At 43.0% G+C, this 18,127-nt stretch overlaps 1 protein-coding gene across 8 annotated transcripts in view; it reads left to right on the top strand.

Annotated features, from left to right (window-relative positions):
* The first annotated feature begins 5,143 nt into the window (after positions 1-5,143).
* STN1 (STN1 subunit of CST complex) overlaps positions 5,144-18,127 on the top strand; it is a 66,887-nt gene continuing 53,903 nt past the window's right edge. For 2 of the 8 annotated variants that reach the window (XM_040486345.1, XM_040486348.1), the window contains exons 1-3: positions 5,350-5,531; positions 5,844-6,035; positions 12,837-12,932. In XM_040486345.1, coding sequence (XP_040342279.1) covers positions 5,903-6,035; positions 12,837-12,932 — 229 coding nt within the window. In that variant the 5' untranslated portion in view covers positions 5,350-5,531; positions 5,844-5,902. Of the gene's footprint in view, positions 5,168-5,340; positions 5,566-5,843; positions 6,036-12,836; positions 12,933-18,127 lie in introns of those variants that run through there. The other 6 variants (XM_040486343.1, XM_040486349.1, XM_040486347.1 and 3 more) reach the window with 6 other exon arrangements.

Genomic DNA, 18,127 nt, shown 5'->3' with positions numbered 1-18,127 from the left:
TCTCACACCCCATTATGAGCGATCGTAATACATTATTTTATTTTATATTTTTAAAAAGTTTTAATGTTTATTTTTGAGAGAGCCCAAGCGGTGGAAGGGCAGAGAAAGGGGGACAGAGGATCTGAAGCAGGCTCCGTGCCCGATGTGGGGCTTCAACTCAGAACCACAAGATCGTGACTTGAGCTCAAGTCAGACACTCAACGGACTGAACCACCCAGGTGCCCCAATCATAATACATTTTTTTATTTCCTTCAAAATACTGAGGACTATCTCTACTTATTTTGTTTATTGTCCTTCCCTCCTTCCCCCAACAGAATGGAAGCTCCATGAGGGCTCTTCCCAGTCTGTCCTGTCTCCTTCTTACCCTCAGTGTCTGGTATAGTCCTTGACAAGTGCTTTACGAAAATGCTTCACAGATAAATGAACAGCCCCTCCACAGTCTCAAACCCTAGCTTAAATCCCAACTCCATAGTTAATAATAAAATCTTATATGTATCAAGTGTTTACTTTGTTTCAGCAGCTGCATGTTATCTTATTTAATGAGCCCCTCCCCCATTTACCTCCTCTAACCCATACAATAGTTACTATCCAGGCCACACATCCCGTATTTATGTGAAAGTCAGGCTCTTGCCTTGTTATTTAATATATTACATGCATAACTCTTCTAGCTCCAGTGAAATAAAAATTGTTAGTGCTCCCACATAGCACACAGAGTGTTCAAGGTATGCTGAATAACTAAAGATATCCCCCCAGGGTTATAAAGTTAACATAATAAAAATGTCAGTAAGTTATCTTTATTATACACTTCAGCCAGAAAATCTAACCCAATATACAAGTGGACAAACTCCATTCTACCAGTAAAATGTCAAAATGGTTAAGGCAAGATAATCTGCAATTTGAAGTAGGAGCTGTGCAGTTCAATCCCCTCAATTTCCAGAAGAATTTGCTAAAATCTGAACTTTCTAGAAAAAATTGTCTAGCTTGTCAAAAGTGCTTGCAAAATGAAACATTATTTCACATTGAGAAGTGCAATGGCTAATTCCATAAGAAAGGTTCCCAGCATTAAGAGTTGACTATTGGGTTTTGAAATATCTGGTTGGCCGTGTTGTGGAGTCCCAAGCTGAAAGAGCCCTCTAGTGCTCATGATTTCAGGAGTCCTTTGCACATCTCCAGGTGGTTGATTGGTGAACTTGGAGTCTATGGTGGTGAAGATGGTAGGAGGAAGGTCCTCCCAACCCCCTAGATGCTTCTGTAGTCTGGAAATTCTGTTCCACATCTCACCTTGGGTTTCAGTTGCAATCTGCTACTTCAAGTTTTAAGCTCAGATAAAAAGAAGCATCTTTGGTTTCCAAGGAATCTTCCCTTCATTGTAAAAGATGATGTTAGGGGCAGTCTGCTCTGTTCCCCCGACCTGGTGTGGCCCTCCCCAAGGCTGGTAGTAAGCTTGAGGTTCCCAAGGGCTCTAGCACTCTACCCCTGGGTGAACCAAAAGAGTCACTCCTAAAATCTCAGGTTCTGAGTACACACAGTACTGATTTTCTTCTTGGGTTCTACCCTGGATGTGTTCAACCAGGAAAATGTCACTCGACCTGTCTCTCTCCTTATCTGATAGGTCAACCAGGAGCACCCATCCTTCTGGGTGTCCTACTGGATGTGCTTCCTTGAAGAGAAACTTCCTCCTATTAAAAAGGTATCTTCTCTTAATTGAATCTTAAATTTTTTTTTAATGTTTATTTATTTTTGATAAAGAGAGACAGTGTGGGTGCAGGAGGGGCAGACAGAGAGGGAGACAGAATCTGAAGCAGGCTCCAGGGTCTGAGCTGTGGAGCTTGAACCGACATACCATGAGATCATGACCTCAATAAAAGTCGGATGCTTAACCAACTGAGCCACCTAGGTGCCCCTTTTAATTGAATCTTAAACTCTACAGAAACAACTGTTCATTGCAGTAGAATATGGGCAATGCTATGCTTTGCCAAGGGTTCTGTTTTTCAGCTCCTTCAGTGGTCAGGGATGTAATTAAATGCCGTCATTCTAATGACATTTTCATTCCAGCTGCTTAAAGTTCCTTCTCTGCTAAACAGTTTAGTAATTATCTCTTTGGCCACTACCTGCCTCCCCCAGGAGTGGCCTGCCAGAATGACCTCTACTCCCTCCTTCCATTGTACAGAGTCCCTATAAATTAGTAAGAACTCTTGCCATCTTGAGTAAGGTTATGATGTAGCTTTCCTATTTACTTTTGGGAGTGGAATGTGGCTATCTTTTCTTCTTTTTTTTTTTTTCCTCAAAAGGAATGACCTGTATTTCCCCACAAAATACATTGATCTTTCTTTTTTAAATTTTATTTAAATCCATATTGGTTAACATACACTGTAATAATGGTTTCAGGAATAGACTTTAGTGATTCATCACTTACAGATAACACCCAGGGCTCATCCCAACAAGTGTTGTCCTTAATGCCCATCACCCATTTAGCCCATCCCTCCACCCAACACCCCTCCAACAACCCTCAGTTTGTTCTCTGTATTTAAGAGTATCTTTTATCTTATTTTTCCTTCCCATCCCCAATGTTCATTTGTTTTGTTTCTTAAATTCCACATATGAGTGAAATCATACGGTATTCTTTTCTCTCTCAATGATTTATTTCACTTAGCATAATACATTATAGTTCCATCCACGTTATTGCAAATGCCAAGATTTCATTCTTTCGATTGCTGAGTAATATTCCATTGTGTGTGTGTGTGTGTGTGTGTGTGTGTGTGTATTCTTTATATCCATTCTTTATATGTATGTATCCATATACATACATCCATTATGTGTGTATATATATATATATATATATATATATATATATATATATATTCTTTACCCATTCAGCTGATGGACATTTGGGCTCTTTCCATAATTTGGCTATTGTTAATAATGCTGCTATAAACATTGGGGTGCATGTGCCCCTTGGAATCAGCTTTTTGTATCCTTTGGATAAATACCTAGTAGTGCATTGCTGGGTCATAGGGTAGCTCTACTTTTAATTTTTTGAGGAACCTCCATACTGTTTTCCAGAGTGGCTGCACCAGTTTGCATTCCCACCAGCAGTACAAAACGGTTCCTCTTTTTCCACATCTTCGCCAACATCTGTTGTTTCCTGAGTTGTTAATGTTAGCCATTCTGAAAGGTTTGAGGTGGTATCTCATTGTGGTTTTGATTTGTTTTTCCCTGATGATGAGTGATGTTGAGCATTTTTTCATGTGTCTGTTAGCCATCTGGATGTCTTCTTTGGAAAAGTGTCTATTCATATTTTTGCCCATTTCTTCACTGGATCATTTGTTCTTTGGATGTTGAATTTGATAAGTTCTTTATAGATTTTGGATACTGACCCTTATCCGATGTCATTTGCAAATATCTTCTCCTATTCCATCAGTTGCCTTTTAGTTTTGCTGATTGTCTCCTTCACTATGCAGAAGTCTTTTACCTTGATGAGGTCCCGGTAGTTCATTTTTGCTTTTGTTTCCCTTGCCTCTAGAGATATTTCTAGTAAGAAGTTGCTGCAGCCAAAGTCAAAGAGGTTGTTGCCTGTTTTCTCCTCTAGGATTTTGATGGTTTCTTGTCTTACATTTAGGTCTTTCATCCATTTTATTTTTGTGTAGTAAGAAAGTGGTCCAGGTTCATTCTTCTGCGTGTCACTGTCCAGTTTTCCCAACACCATTTGCTGAAGAGACTGTCTTTTTTCCATTGGATATTCTTTCCTGCTCTGCTAAGGATTAGTTGGCCATACATTTGTGGGTACATTCGTGGGTTCTCTACTCTGTTCCATTGATCTATGTGCCTGTTTTTTTGTGCCAGTACCATACCGTCTTGATGATTACAGCTTTGTAATATAGCTTGAAGTCTGGAATTGTGATGCCTCCTGCTTTGGTTTTCTTTCTTAACATTACTTTGGCTATTTGGGGTCTTTTATGGTTCCATACAAATTTTAAAATTGGTTGTTCCAGCTTTGTGAAGAATACTGGTGTCATTTTGATAGGGATTGCATTGACTGTGTAGATTGTTTTGGGTAGTGTCAACATTTTAACAATATTTGTTCTTCCAATCCAGAAGCATGGAATGTTTTTCCATTTCTTTGTATTTTCTTCCATTTCTTTCATAAGCTTTCTATAGTTTTCAGCATACAGATCCTTGACTTCTTTGGTTAGGTTTATTCCTATGTATTTTATGGTTTTCAGTGCAGTTGTAAATGGGATTGATTCTTTGATTTCTCTTTCTTCTGCTTCATTACTGTAGAGAAATGCAACTGATTTCTGTATGTTGGTTTTATATCCTGTGACTTTGCTGAATTCATGTATCAGTTCTAGCAGTTTTTTGGTGGAGTCTTTTGGGTTTCCCATATAGAGTATCATGTCCTCTGCAAAGAGTGAAAGTTTGAATTCTTCCTTGCCAATCTGGATGCCCTTTATCTCTTTTCTCACCTTAAATTAGGGCCAATGGGGACAAGCACCATCAAGGTAGCCATGATTTACCAAAATGCCAGTATTTCAAAATTCTTAAGTGTACAACATTCCAGAGAATACACTGAATAAGAGGAAAGAAGACAAAATTTATTGTCATGATCTTGTAAGGCTAGCCTTGGTTAGAGCCAAGACTTCACATTCACTCAAGGTCTCACATTTAGATACTGACATTATCTCCAATGTGAGTAGAGTCCCAATATCGTGTGTGTGTTAGTAGATCACTCACCAAGTGTAAGTAAACATTTAAAATATACCACAATGTAGTCCCGCTCTCGGTATTGCGTTTTTTATTTGTTCATTTAATATATCAGGAAAAAACCCCGTGCCCCCCAAACCAGTCCCAACGTCTTGGTGGTCCTGACTCATCGTCCTACCACTAACGGGAGACGGCTTGAAAGGGAGACTTGGAGGATGGGGTTCGGGCAGCAGGAATTGCAGAGCCAGCTCCCAGGCCTCAGAGATTTGGGCTGCGCGCTCCAGCGGAAGCCCATGGAGAACGCGCGGATGGAGGGACCAGAGCACTGCCTGAGCCAAACACGCTAGGCAGGCTCGCCACCTGCTAAGAGATTGGGGCGGGGCCCCGTTGGAATGAGGCGGGGCCGCGGTCGGGGCGGGGCGGAGCCGTGGCGAAACTCCGGCAGTCGGGAGGGAAGGCTCAGGTGGGGAGAGGTGGGTGGGTGGAAAGTCGGGAGATGTGTCCTGCCCCCGCGCCTGCTAAGAAGACCTGGGCCTGGCGCTTCTGCGCTGGGCGGGGCCTTGGCGCCCGAGGCCTTCGAGCGCCCGGAAGGGCCGGGCCTGCGCGCTCCTCAGGGCAGGGGGCCGGGGGCCAGCGTCGCGACACGGCGGGAGGGGCTTGGAGCGGGTCTGCTTTTCGTTTCCGTTTTCCTCCCTTCCTCAGTGTATCCCCGAACCGGAAGGTGTAGGGGCAGGGCGACGCACAGATCCACCCCTTCTGACCCCCCTGGTGTTTGGCCACGTGGGCGCCCATTCCTCTTGGACCCCGCCCATTAAAGCGGTTTCAGGGTACGCCTGTATGGATAGCTCCCCGAAGTGAAAAGTTAGCGTTTAGCCGTTTTGAAGTTGGTACTTCGGGGGAAGGAGAAATACTCCCGTGGGGCAGAGGAGATTCCAGAGAGAGAACCATAATGAACGTACAGGCCCTCACCCAAGGAGCGCCTCTTTCCTCTAGGCCCCTGGCTTGGACAGGCCCCGGACCCCTGGGTTTATTTATCCCTACCGGAGTCCTGGATGCCCGCCCGGGAGCAGCTTCGGGGCCATGCCAATTTCACCCACTTTAAACGCTTTGCATCCTGATTTTTTCTGTCTCCTATCTAGATCGATTCAGTGACGCAGAGCCTTTCAGGGTTGGCTGGAAGCCAAAGCCCAGCCTCCCGATGGAGTCTGAATCCAGCCGACCTGAAGAGGAGACCCCTTCCCTCTTGTGGGGTTTGGATCCTGTGTTTCTAGCCTTTGCAAAACTCTACATCAGGGATATCCTGGACTTGAAGGAGTCCTGCCAGGTACCAGGTATGTGGCTGGTGGGCCTGGAGGATGCCCTGTGCTGCACCTGCACCCCAGCCTTCTTCAAAGCTGCAGAATGCTAGGGGCTTAGCGGCTTTCAGGAGAGCCTTGCCTCCTGCAGACTGGGAAAATGACCTAGCGTGGACTCTCAAATTAGTTCATTTCTATGCAAGTTAAAAAGTCTAAATCTCAATTTTATTTCTTAAAATAAATGCTTGGGGAAGTAACCTTTGTACTGAGGAATGTTTTTGTCTGCAGTTGAGATCTCTCATATTGTAACAGGCTCAGTAGTTTTTCTTTGGGACAGCTCTTGGTGGAAAGCTCACTGGACCAGGCATCTCTAGGCTTTGTTCTCTTTCTCAACTGTGCCTCTTAACTGGCCTGGGCATGTGACTCACCTGTAAAGGTTAGGTGTCTTCTTTGTAAAAATAGGGATTAACCAGGCCTAACTTTCTTGTGGGGTTTTGTTTTGTTTTCACTTAATCAGAACCAAGTTGTATAAACTCCTTGAGAGGAAAGATGTGATCTGCTTTATACACCTATGTAATTACAGTGCTTAAAACAGTGCCAGGCATGTAGTGGTCCCTCAAAGAAATAGTAATTGGGGCAAAAAAAGTATTAAAAATGTAAAGTTAAAGAAATCACTTTTTTTAAAGTGGTAGAATAAAGATAGGTTCTTCATACCTAAGACATAACAAATATAATTTGAGGTAGATTTAAATAATGCACTTAGCTGTGCATGGGTCTTCACATGTTTACTATGTTATATGAGAAGTTTGGTTAAACTCTTTGCTGTTTTGAACAAATAGCAAGCTGTGAGTCAGGAGTAGTCAAGAATCTCAAGTATGTACAGTTCTAATGAGAGGATGTTTTGTGTGTTTCCAGTTCTATGTACAAATACATTTGGATGGCCTTATTTTAAAGCCTTTTGTGCATATTTTTCACCACACCTTGGTTTCCTATTATTGTTGGAGATTGTCTGTTTTTTGTTTTTTGTTTTTCCTTGGAAGGCAGCCGTCCTCCCCCACAGTTGTCCATTTTCCAGAACAGGCCGGTATTCTTCATAGCTCAACTCAGGAAGAAAGCAATTTCACACCAAATGCCAGCCTTGCATTTGAAAGAAAGGTCTTCTGTAGATGCTCAAGGAAATATCAGGGCATGCTAGGGGCTTAACGCTTCTTGTGGCTGAAGGACTTTACGATGTATTAACAACAAACCAAGGAAAACTGATCCTGATGGTCTTTGCTATGTCACTGGTAATACTGTTCCAGATGTGATTTTGTTGCCAGGTGGACTGGGGAAACCCCCCCTCACCACTCCCCCGGGCCCTGTGCCTTCACCCAGTCCTTCCCAGGGATGTTGCCAGAGGCTCTTTGTCTCCTAGCAAGGAAGAATTCAAGGAGAGACCAGACACATGGTTGAGCAGTGCAAGTGGGAAAGTTTATTAAAGTGAGATGTGAGAACAGGCTAACTCAGTGGAGAGCTGTGCCTGGGGTTTTGGGTTTGTGTCTTGTATTGACAGTTGTTAGGGGGTGGAAAATTTATTACTTTGGGAGGGATATTTTTGTGAGCAGGGTTTCATGCCTTTTCTCCCTTACTTGATCAGGGTTTCTGGCCTTCTTTGTCTGGGGTCTGTCTGTTTTGATCCAGCTTCTGGTGGCTTTGGTTTTGGAGTGTTGCCGCGGACCGGTATCTAAATTTCCTGATAGCTGGCCTCCAGGCATCCTGTTAAAAACCGAACTAACTGCCTACTCTTGTTTTTAAAATGAAACTTCATGGTTGAAGCAGACACCAACCATAATTTCACAAGAGTAGTACTCTCTAGATTATACTGTAGGGCCCTAAGGGTGGGAAATTCCCCTAGTCTAGTCTAGGTTTTTATTCTGTGTTGTTTTTGGTTTGGTTTGAGGATGGGGGTTGTCCATGCCTGAAAGAACAACCGTGTGATCGGAGAGGGCTGGGATTTCCAGCTGGGTGACATCAGCCCAACCCCTTGGGAAGGGAGAGGGGCTGGAGATTGAGTTGTTGTGTGGCCAAGGATTGAGTCTTGCCTGCATACTGAAACTCGAGTAAAAACTCTGGACACTGAGGCTCAGGTGAATTTTCCTGGTTGGTAATCATACATTGATTTATCGGGAGGGTGATGTGTTCTGTGGATATGGAAGCTTTGTGCTTGGACCTTCCCAGACCTTGTCCTATGCCTCTCTTTATTTAGATAGTCCTGATTTGTACCTTTTACTAAGAAACTACAGTCCTAGGTCTAGCACCTTCCTGAGTTGTGTGCCATTCTAGCAGATTATCAAAGCTGAGTGAGTTACAGGAACCCCTAATTTGTAGTGCTTTGGTCAGAAGTGTGGGTGGCCTGAGAACCCCCAAATTTAGGGTCAGTGACTGAAGAAAGAGCAGTCTTGTGGGAGACTGTGACCTTGACTTGAAATTTGACCTTATTCTGCTTATTTGCCATCAGAATTGCCTTGCAAAATGGTTGCAAAATGTCAACTCTGTGAATTTAGGGTTAAACTAATACAAAATGTTAAGAAAAAAATGTTACAAAGTTTGTGGTGGTGGTGGTGGTGTTTATAGGTTTTGGGGTCTTTTTTGCTGCATCTTTTTGTTTATAGCATAAAGAAATTGTCTTTATTATTCTAAATATCCATGTCAGACTTTAATAATGGGATATAGTGAATGTTGCTTAAATCAAAATACAGTACTTATACTAATTCTTGAGGGTCCAATGAAGTGGAAATAGTGTATTCATAAGAATTATACTAAAAATAGCATCTTATCGGGCACCTGGATGGCTCAGTCAGTTGAACATCTGATCTTGATTTTAGCTCAGGTCAGGATCCCAGGGTCATGGGATTGAGCCCTGCTGAGCTTAAGATTGTCTCTCACTCTCTCCTTGTGCCCCCCCCTTTCTAAAATAAAATTAAAAATTAATAACAGATAGTATCTTAGGTATTTGAATGCATTCATACATCAATTAAATAACAGCAGTTAGACTAAAAGGAGGTAAATCAAATATATTTTTAAAAGAGAGAAAACAGACAAATGTCTTGCTGGAGTGGTGGCTGTTTGGGGGTTGGCTACTGTGAAAGCTGAATCAAGCCTGCCTGTGTGATTCCAGATCCCTGAACCCTCCTGGCTTGACCCTCCTCCTTCCTGCAGCCCTGATGATCCAGATGATTCCCCCTGATATGTTTGTGCCTCCTTGGGCTGCATGTGGAACAAAGGCAGCAGGAGCAGAAACACTTGGGGTTGCAGCCTAAACTCCACATAAGCCAGTATCCGTCGTCTTGGTTATTTTCTTTTCTTGGCTTACTGAGCTTTCTTTCGGTCAGCAGAGCTGCCATCCAACTTTTATTGAGCCCTTTTGTCCTAGAAGAGAATCTTGTTTTGATAGAAGGAAGTTCTCTCCCAATTCTTTTCCATGTCTTCCTCCATCTTCTTGTAGGTTGTGCTTCTGATATGTGGTGTTCATGATTCCATACGCTCTGGGAAGTGTCTTCTCTGTTTCCAAGCAGCGTGTTTCCTCCTCAGTTGATTTTCTCTGAGTGTTTTGATTCAACCCACGTGTTATTTTCTTTTAAATTGGTTCTCTGTTGTTCTGTGATGCTTTTAAGATGTTTATTGCGTCAATCACTTAAGATTGGAAGGATTGTTTGCACCTTGGAGTGACTAGGTCTGTCCTCGAAGGTGACCATTGTCAGTCTAGGAGATAAAAGTTTAGGGGTCTCTCTTTCCTGTGCTTTCTTGAGAAAGTCTGTTGTGTCCTCAAGTGAAGACCTGTTCAGATTTTTATTGAGTGGCGCAGCATAGTTTGCAACACTGGAGGATTAGCCTCCATCACAGGTGACTTGAAGACTTCCCTGGCTTGTGTCATTAGTCCAGTCTTGTTACCACCTTTTTTGTATGTTTCAGCGTAGGCAGAATACATTTTGGTTAGCTCTTTTCCCACTCTTAAAGTGTGTCAGCTCTTTACTATAAAAACCACCATAGCAGCACATACCAGGGTGTCCAGGGAAACCCACAGAGGCCTGGGACTGTCTCAGGCTTTCAGACATCACCAGTGAAGCACCCCATAGTGGCTCTAGGACCAGCTGGAAAGATATTTCAGGGACAGACAGTGGATCCTCCAATGGGTCCAGAGGTCTCCACAGTTCTGCCTCCTCCTATTTTGTGGTCCTGGGGCCACAACTGACACATGGATTCCTGTGGAGTGTGCTGTCTCTAATGCAAACCAATCCCAGGACAGACCATCTTTGAGCTGGGATAGGGGAAGGCCAGTCACATTCAGAGAACGGTTCCAACCTGGCTCTGCTCAGGACACAGGTAGAAAGTGCTATTACCTGTACAATGCATTTGGGGAAGCAGAAAGTGCTGGCTGCAGCCAGAGAGCAGCCTGGAGTTCAAGCCACTCTAAGCCCCACCTGGCTCTGCAGCAAACCAAAGGAGGGCCATGCCGTAGCTCTTCTCTGCACACAAGCATGTCAGGGCACGGTGTTGGGGTGCGCTCCAGGACAGGACTCCATGCCCATATCCATAGGTGAGGCTCATTCTCCTGATTTAAACTTTCTTCTGCCACAGGAAGTCTGAGCTTGCCTGCAGAGGTCCTGCAGGGCTCTCCCTCCTCTGAACTTGCCCTTTGTGTTTGGTCAGTGCAGGCAGGCAGGGGCAGAGGCCCCAAAGGTCTCACCAAAGGTGGTAACTAAGGGGCCTAGATATCAATCGTAAGAACTCAGGAGAAGTTGATTGTAAGTATCCTGCACTTGAAATGTCGTGGATTTTCTGTGGAACCAGTTTGTCCCCATTCAACCCAAGTGTCCCTGGAAGGGGGTGACTCTCCTTGGGAATGACACAGTGACTCGGGCTCCTTCCCTTGTGTAGCCTTGCCATTTCAGCTCATGGCCCCCATTTGTTGCCCTGGGCATGGTCTCTAATCCACTAAGTCATCTTGAGAAGGATGCTCTGCGAGGGAGAGGGCCTTCTTTTGGCTAAATTTGCCACCATGTTTTCCTTCCAGCCACATCTCACCCTTCTAGGATCTCTAGCTGATTGAGGCTTAGAGCCTCCTTGTCCATCCTCTGGGACTCTCCATGACTATCTCATCCCCAGCCCCTTTATCCACATGGGAAACGAGAGCTGTCAGTGGACGCCAGTCTGGAGGTTTTGAAGGGCTTCAGGGTTCGGGCCGTCCTGCTGCCCAGCCCTGTAGGTGTGGAGAAGAGAGGCTCTGTCCAGGCTTGGTGGGGAGGGAGGAGGTGGTCAGATGCCTACATTGGTGAATGTTTCTTTGTTTACAATTAATATCTTTATCTATCTATTTATTTATTTATTTTTAAAAATTTGTTTTTTAATCTTTATTTTTGAGAGAGAGAGGGAGACACATAATCTGGAGCAGGCTCCAGGCTCTGAGCTGTCAGCACAGAGCCCGATGTGGGGCTTGAACCCATGAACTGCGAGATCATGACCTGAGCCGAAGTCGGACATCTAACTGACTGAGCCACCCGGGCACCCCTCATCTTTATTTTATTTTTTTATTTTCTACGTTTTTATTTATTTTTGGGACAGAGAGAGACAGAGCATGAAGGGGGGAGGGGCAGAGAGAGAGGGAGACACAGAATCGGAAACAGGCTCCAGGCTCCGAGCCATCAGCCCAGAGCCTGACGCGGGGCTCGAACTCACGGACCGCGAGATGGTGACCTGGCTGAAGTCGGGCACTTAACCGACTGCGCCACCCAGGCGCCCCTCATATCTTTATTTTAAAAGGAAATGGCCATTTAAATGTTTATAGCCTCTTTCTAAAACTAAAGAATTCAGCCATCATGGTGGGAAAAAGGACAAGCTGGAGGTTTTAGTTTGGATTTCGTTAGCTGTAGGAGACACATGCACATGCCAGTAGCTTAAGCCAGAATAGGGAGTTAGGTTAGGATGTTGGGGGTGCGCAGACAGGAAGCTCTGCAGGAGCCAGGACAGCTCTGGGACCTTGGGTGGGAATCAGGGACTCACTGCAGCCAGGAGTCCCTCTACAACCCTTCCAGAGTCCACAAAAGGCCTCCAGGTGTTAGCGTATGATTTGTCTTCTCAGGTCTCTCCTCTGGCAGGAAGCTGCCCGTTGGCATCTGTTCTCTGGGTTTTGAAAACAGTTTTAAGGAGAGAAGTTTTTGAATTATAATCTGGCCCCAAAGGCAGCATTTTGTAACCTGATTATCTTCTCTTTAAAAAAGAAAGTGGGGGTGGACGCCTGGGTGGCTCAGTCAGTTAAATGTCAGACTTTGGCTCAGGTCATGATCTCACGGTTTGTGAGTTCGAGCCCCACTTGGGCTCTGTGCTGACAGCTCAGAGTCTGGAGCCTGCTTTGGATTCTGTGTCTCCCTCTTTCTCTGCCCCTCCCCCCCGTCTCAAATATAAATAAACATTAAAAATATTTTAAAAAATAAAAAGCTGCTGCTAATTCATATAAATGATGACTGGCTGCCTAGAAAAGCTCAAGTAAAAAAGCCAAAGAAGCCTTTCTTGTGATTTCCTCTCTTTTCCTTTATAGCCTCTCCAAATAGATTTGGTCTCATAATATACTGTTTTCAGGCCCCTTGTGATAGGTCCACAAGGATGCACATTTCATTTTCACAAGTGGAAAGAAGATTAACCAGATCTAGTTGGGCAACATTGGTTTTCTCTTTTCTACATTTGTACAGGCTTCAGTAAAGCCAAACTTTCTACTTAGAACCCTTAAGGAAAAGACATTTGAATTTCTTGGGGCTTGCCATTTGTCAAGGGCTGATTTTTTTTTTTTTTTTTTAATTTCAGGAGTATTTTTTTACAATGGGCATCCAATAAAACAGGTGGAGATCTTGGGAACTGTAATTGGAAGAAGAGAAAAGGATACTTTCTACAGCTATGGAGGTAAGAACAATTGTGCCCAACACTGAGTTTATGTGAAAGGACCCCACTTAGTGGAACACTGAATATCAAGCAACCCTAGCCTTTCAGAGCAGCTGGGGACTCTCACAGAGCCCACGCACTTGTCCTTTATTAGGAGCCCCTTGGGGCCACTGACATGGACCAAGTGTAAAGTGACGCAAAAAGTAAGAATGACACTGATGCATACTTTCACGTGACAGCTGATGGGGAGTTTGGAGGTGGAAGAATTAAAATATGACAGTCTAGGATCTCTGGATGATCAAGGTTAGATACCTGATACCTGAGAGCATAGCTATAAATGGCAAAGGATGGTAACAAATGTTTATATTGGTACCTTTAAAAATAAAAAAGTCCAGATTAATGTTAAAATAGACTCTTTAAGAAGATAAGTATAAAAATAATAAGATTTGTATCCAGAACAGTATTTTTTTTAATGTTTTATTTTTTGAAAGAGAGATCGCAAGCAGGGGAGGGGCAGAGGGAGAGTGGGGGGTCAAATGATCCGAAGCAGGCCCTGTGCTGACAGGCTGACAGCAGCAAGCCCGATGTGGGGCTCAAATTCATGAACCTTGAGATCATGACCTGGGCTGAAGTTGGATGCTCAACTGACTGAGCCACCCAGGTGCCCCCAGAACAGTATTTTTATTTTTATTTAAAAAAAATTTTTTTTTTCAACGTTTATTTATTTTTGGGACAGAGAGAGACAGAGCATGAACGGGGGAGGGTCAGAGAGAGAGGGAGACACAGAATCGGAAACAGGCTCCAGGCTCTGAGCCATCAGCCCAGAGCCCGACGCGGGGCTCGAACTCACGGGCCGCGAGATTGTGACCTGGCTGAAGTCGGACGCTTAACCGACTGCGCCACCCAGCCGCCCCCAGAACAGTATTTTTAAAAAGTCTCTTGGGGAGGTGCCTGGCTGGCTCAGTCGATGGAGCATGTGACTCTTGATTTCGGGGTTGTGGGTTCAAGCCCCATGTTGGGCATGGAAATTACTTGAAAATAAATCTTTTCTTAATAAAAGCCTTTTGGTACTCAGGGGTGAATATCTGTTATCATAAAATTTCCCTCCCCTCATGATGTTGGAAACCAAATGAAGGATTTCTATAGTTTGGACAGCAGCAATTAGTGTCGTGGGTCTTGATTTTTTTTCATTGAGTTTAATGTAAGCATTTTCATCTGTTGCCTTGTGCAACTCTCAGAGTCTCTGCAGCTAGGAGGCCAACCTAGATATTTAGTGGGAAGCTTAACTTCGGATTCCAAATCTTTGCTGTAATTGACGTTGTTGCTTTCTGGTGTGCTGCCTTGGATTTGTGTTCCTGCTCTCCTTGTGGAGAGACAGAAGGCAGTTGAACAAGTTGACTGCCACCATTTCACTGGCAGTCTGTGTATGGTAGCTAATGTATAGATACAATATCATTGCCTTTCTTCAACAGGTATTCATTTCCCTGAATGTGACAGTCTCCTGCTTATAAAATAACATGTGAGAGATGAGTTTCCTCATGCCCTCTGCTTTTGCCCAGCATATATATATATTTTAAACTTTAAAATAGATCGTCTTGTTAGGCATCCCCATATTGGATCTCTTCTCTCCTTTATTTTACCAAAGGTATTCGTTCTGTTTTTCTCCAGACAATTCAACAAATATCCACCAATTTCCTACAGCATACTCAGCTGTGGGCAAGTACATTTTCTGTAGTATAATGAAGTACTACCTCTCCAAATATCAGTGATGAAATGGTAGTTTCAGTTTACAAAGCACTTTCACGTACATGGTGTTATTCTCCCCCTAATCGTTTGAAATAGTAAGGACAGACATTCTTTCCGTTTTGGAGATGAGAAAAATAAGGTCCAGTCATTTGCTCAGGGTTCCACTGATGGAGATTTATAGATCCAATCTATTTACTGACTGCAGTGAGCCATATATCTCCATATAACTCAATTTGATTTTTCTCTCCCCCATCAGCTCACCCTCCCCCCAAAAACCAACTTCATCTGCTTTTTTTGTTTTTGTTTTTGTTTTTGCTGGGTACAACATGCTTTATTGTTAGGATAGGTTGGGCTTCCCAAGCTCCTCCCCTTCTCATGGGGTCTGGGATGGAAACTATGTAGAGGTCGGGAGTTTAAAACAAGATGAAGGTGATACGTTTGACTCTTCCCCAATAAACAGTTTCTTTAGAATGAATGTTACAAGAACAGGACCCATCTGTGGGCTATGGGAAAATGAAAAGCATCTGAGGGTTGAGGTAACTGAGAGTAGAAATGCTTTTGTGACTTTAACTCTTGTGAGGCCTGTTTGAGGGAGAGCTGCACCCTCCCTGCTGTCCTAGGGCCATCTTGGCTTTCGGGCCACCTGCCAGGCGGCCACTCCCTGCTGTACTGGGTCCTGCTCCACCTGACTCACTACAGGCCTGTGCTGGGGGTGTTTCCTGCTGTCGCTGACTCATTCCACTGCTGAAACAAAAGGCCAGCGACCCAGGCGAATGGGGGAGCACGTTGTGCAGCACTGCAAGGGGGCTCCCCTACCAGGGCATTCCAGCAGCCAGACCTTACACTGCCGGGGAGCAGCACCCTCCAGGAGAGGTTACAAACCAGAAGGTCAGACGGTTTGGTGGCAGTGCCCAGAGCACTTGGCAGTAGTTTAAGTTCAGACCAAGAGTCCTGGAGAGGCTGCAGTCAGTGTCCTCACACATCCTAGAACAAGTGTTCATGTGCTAATATTTTTTACACTACATGATAAACCAAGATTTGTCACTGGCCAGAGAAGTAGTGTGCCTAGAGGTGTCAAACAATTTTTTAATTCAGAATTTCCTTATTGATTTATTTTAAGATGATATTCATTATAAAATAAAATTTCAAATTAGACTAAATTTTACTGAAGTACATTAAAGTCATGTAAAACCCTATAAATAAGATAAAAACAATGTCAATGTTTGGGTGAACATCCTTCCTAATAGTTTTACATGTTCCTAATATTGGAGAAATATATGTATGTCTTATTTCCTTGAGCTGTTATGCATATTCCTCTCTCAGTATTTCTGAAATGAGGCTTACAGTGAGCATGTACGTTCAACGTGGAGTCCCTTTCCTATGCTCCAAAAGAAACTGCTTATTATCATTTTAAAGTCTTAAAATAATTTCTGTCAAGGTACACTATTTAACATTTTATGTGAATTAGAATATATATGAGATTTCTTGGGGCTCTTGGGTGGCTCAGTTAGTTGTGCGTCTGCGACTCTTGATTTCAGCTTATGTCCTGATCTCAGGGTTTCATGAGTTTGAGCCCCACATCAGGCTCATGCTGGTTGCACAGAACCTGCTTGGGATTCTCTCTCCCTCTCTGCCCCTCCCCCTATTGTGTTCTGTCTCTCACAAAATAATAAATAAACTTAAAAAAATATTATATAAGATTTCTTTGCTAAAATGAGGCATGGATATCTTTTAACAGCAGTGAACATAAATCTTCATTATAACTTTTTACCTCCATATGCTATGCCATTATAATTCATTAAAAAAAATTTTTTTTTTAATGTTTATTCATTTTTGAGAGAGAGAGTGCAAGCCGGGGAGAGGCAGAGAGAGAGAAGGAGACACAGATTCCGAAGCAGGCTCCAGGCTCTGAGCTCCCAGCACAGAACCCGACCTGAGCTGCCAGGGCAGAACCCAATGAGGGGCCTGAACCCACAAACTGTGAGATCATGACCTGAGCGAAGTTGGTCGCTCAACTGACTGAGCCACCCAACTTCCAGTATTATAAACAATGTTGCAACAAACGGCCTTATACAAGATGTATAAATCTGGGTACTTACTCTGTTTTTCTCCCCAGGATAAATTTCCAGAAGTAATCACTAAGTCAGAGGATATATACATTTAAAAATTCAACTGGTTTCCTAACTTGCTCTTTAGAAATTTGATATGAATTTACACTTCCACTAACAGAATGTGAGGGTATATCAGTATTTAAAAACAATTTTTTTTAATTTACATCCAAATTAGTTAGCATATAGTGCAACAATGATTTCAGGAGTAGATTCCTTAATGCCCCTTACCCATTTAGCCCATCCCCCCTTCTACAACCCCTCCAGTAACCCTCTGTTTGTTCTCCATATTTAAGAGTCTCTTATGTTTTGTTCCTCTCCCTGTTTTTATATTATTTTTGCTTCCCTTCCCTTATGTTCATCCATTCTGTGTCTTAAAGTCCTCATATGAGCAAAGTCATATGATGTTTGTCTTTCCCTGACTTACTAATTTTGCTTAGCAGCATAATACCTTCTAGTTCCATCCACATAGTTGCAAATGGCAAGATTTCATTCTTTTTGATTGCCGAGTAATACTCCATAGTATATATATACCACATCTTCTTTATCCACTCATCCATCGATGGACATTTGGGCTCTTTCCATACTTTGGCTATTGTTGATAGTGCTGCTATAAACATTGGGGTGCATGTGTTTCTTTGAAACAGCAAGGGTATCAGTATTTTTTAATATTTGTTATTCTAGTAATTGAGACGTTATGTTTGTTCTTTTTCTGGTAACGAATTTAGTGTACTGACATGTTTATTGGCCATTTTTATATCTTCTGTGAATTGCATATTTTTTTTTTTTGCCATTTTTTCTCTGGTGGTCTTGTTCTTTATTCATTTGTATGAGCTCCTTATATATTAAGACACTAGCCCTATCATTTGGAAAATTGCTGTACAGTATTAATTATTAGTTGGTCATATATATAAGATCTTTAAAAATGAGTTCTGATTTTCAGGTTTGCTTAAAGAATCCCCCCACCAACTATAAGCACAAAGTTCAAAAGTATTTACCCATATTTTCTTCTCATCATTTTAAGTTCACCTGTTTTACATTTAATAAAATCCATCCAGAATTTATTTTCATATAAGAAGTATTCTTGGCTTCTGCTTTCAACACAGATTTAAACCAGCAATAAAAAAATTTGCATTATGTTCTATATTACATAGGCTTTTATAACAGCCTTGCTGGTGATTTTCTAGAAAATCATTAAGCCCACTGATCTCTTTTCTGAGTTTTTCAGAAATTAGACGAAGAGGAAACACCTGTCATCCCATAGCAAGCATTTCCAGTTTCTCTGCAGTTATAAATTCAAGTGCAGTGAGAATTCTGTGTGTGTGTGTGTGTGTGTGTGTGTGTGTGTGTGTGTGTGTGTGT

Source organism: Herpailurus yagouaroundi, unplaced genomic scaffold, assembly GCF_014898765.1.
Source record: "Herpailurus yagouaroundi ecotype Mexico unplaced genomic scaffold, PumYag 163, whole genome shotgun sequence".
Taxonomy (NCBI): Eukaryota; Metazoa; Chordata; class Mammalia; order Carnivora; family Felidae; genus Herpailurus; species Herpailurus yagouaroundi.
Note: the sequence above shows the minus strand (reverse complement) of the source record. Positions and strands in the feature narration are given on the sequence as shown.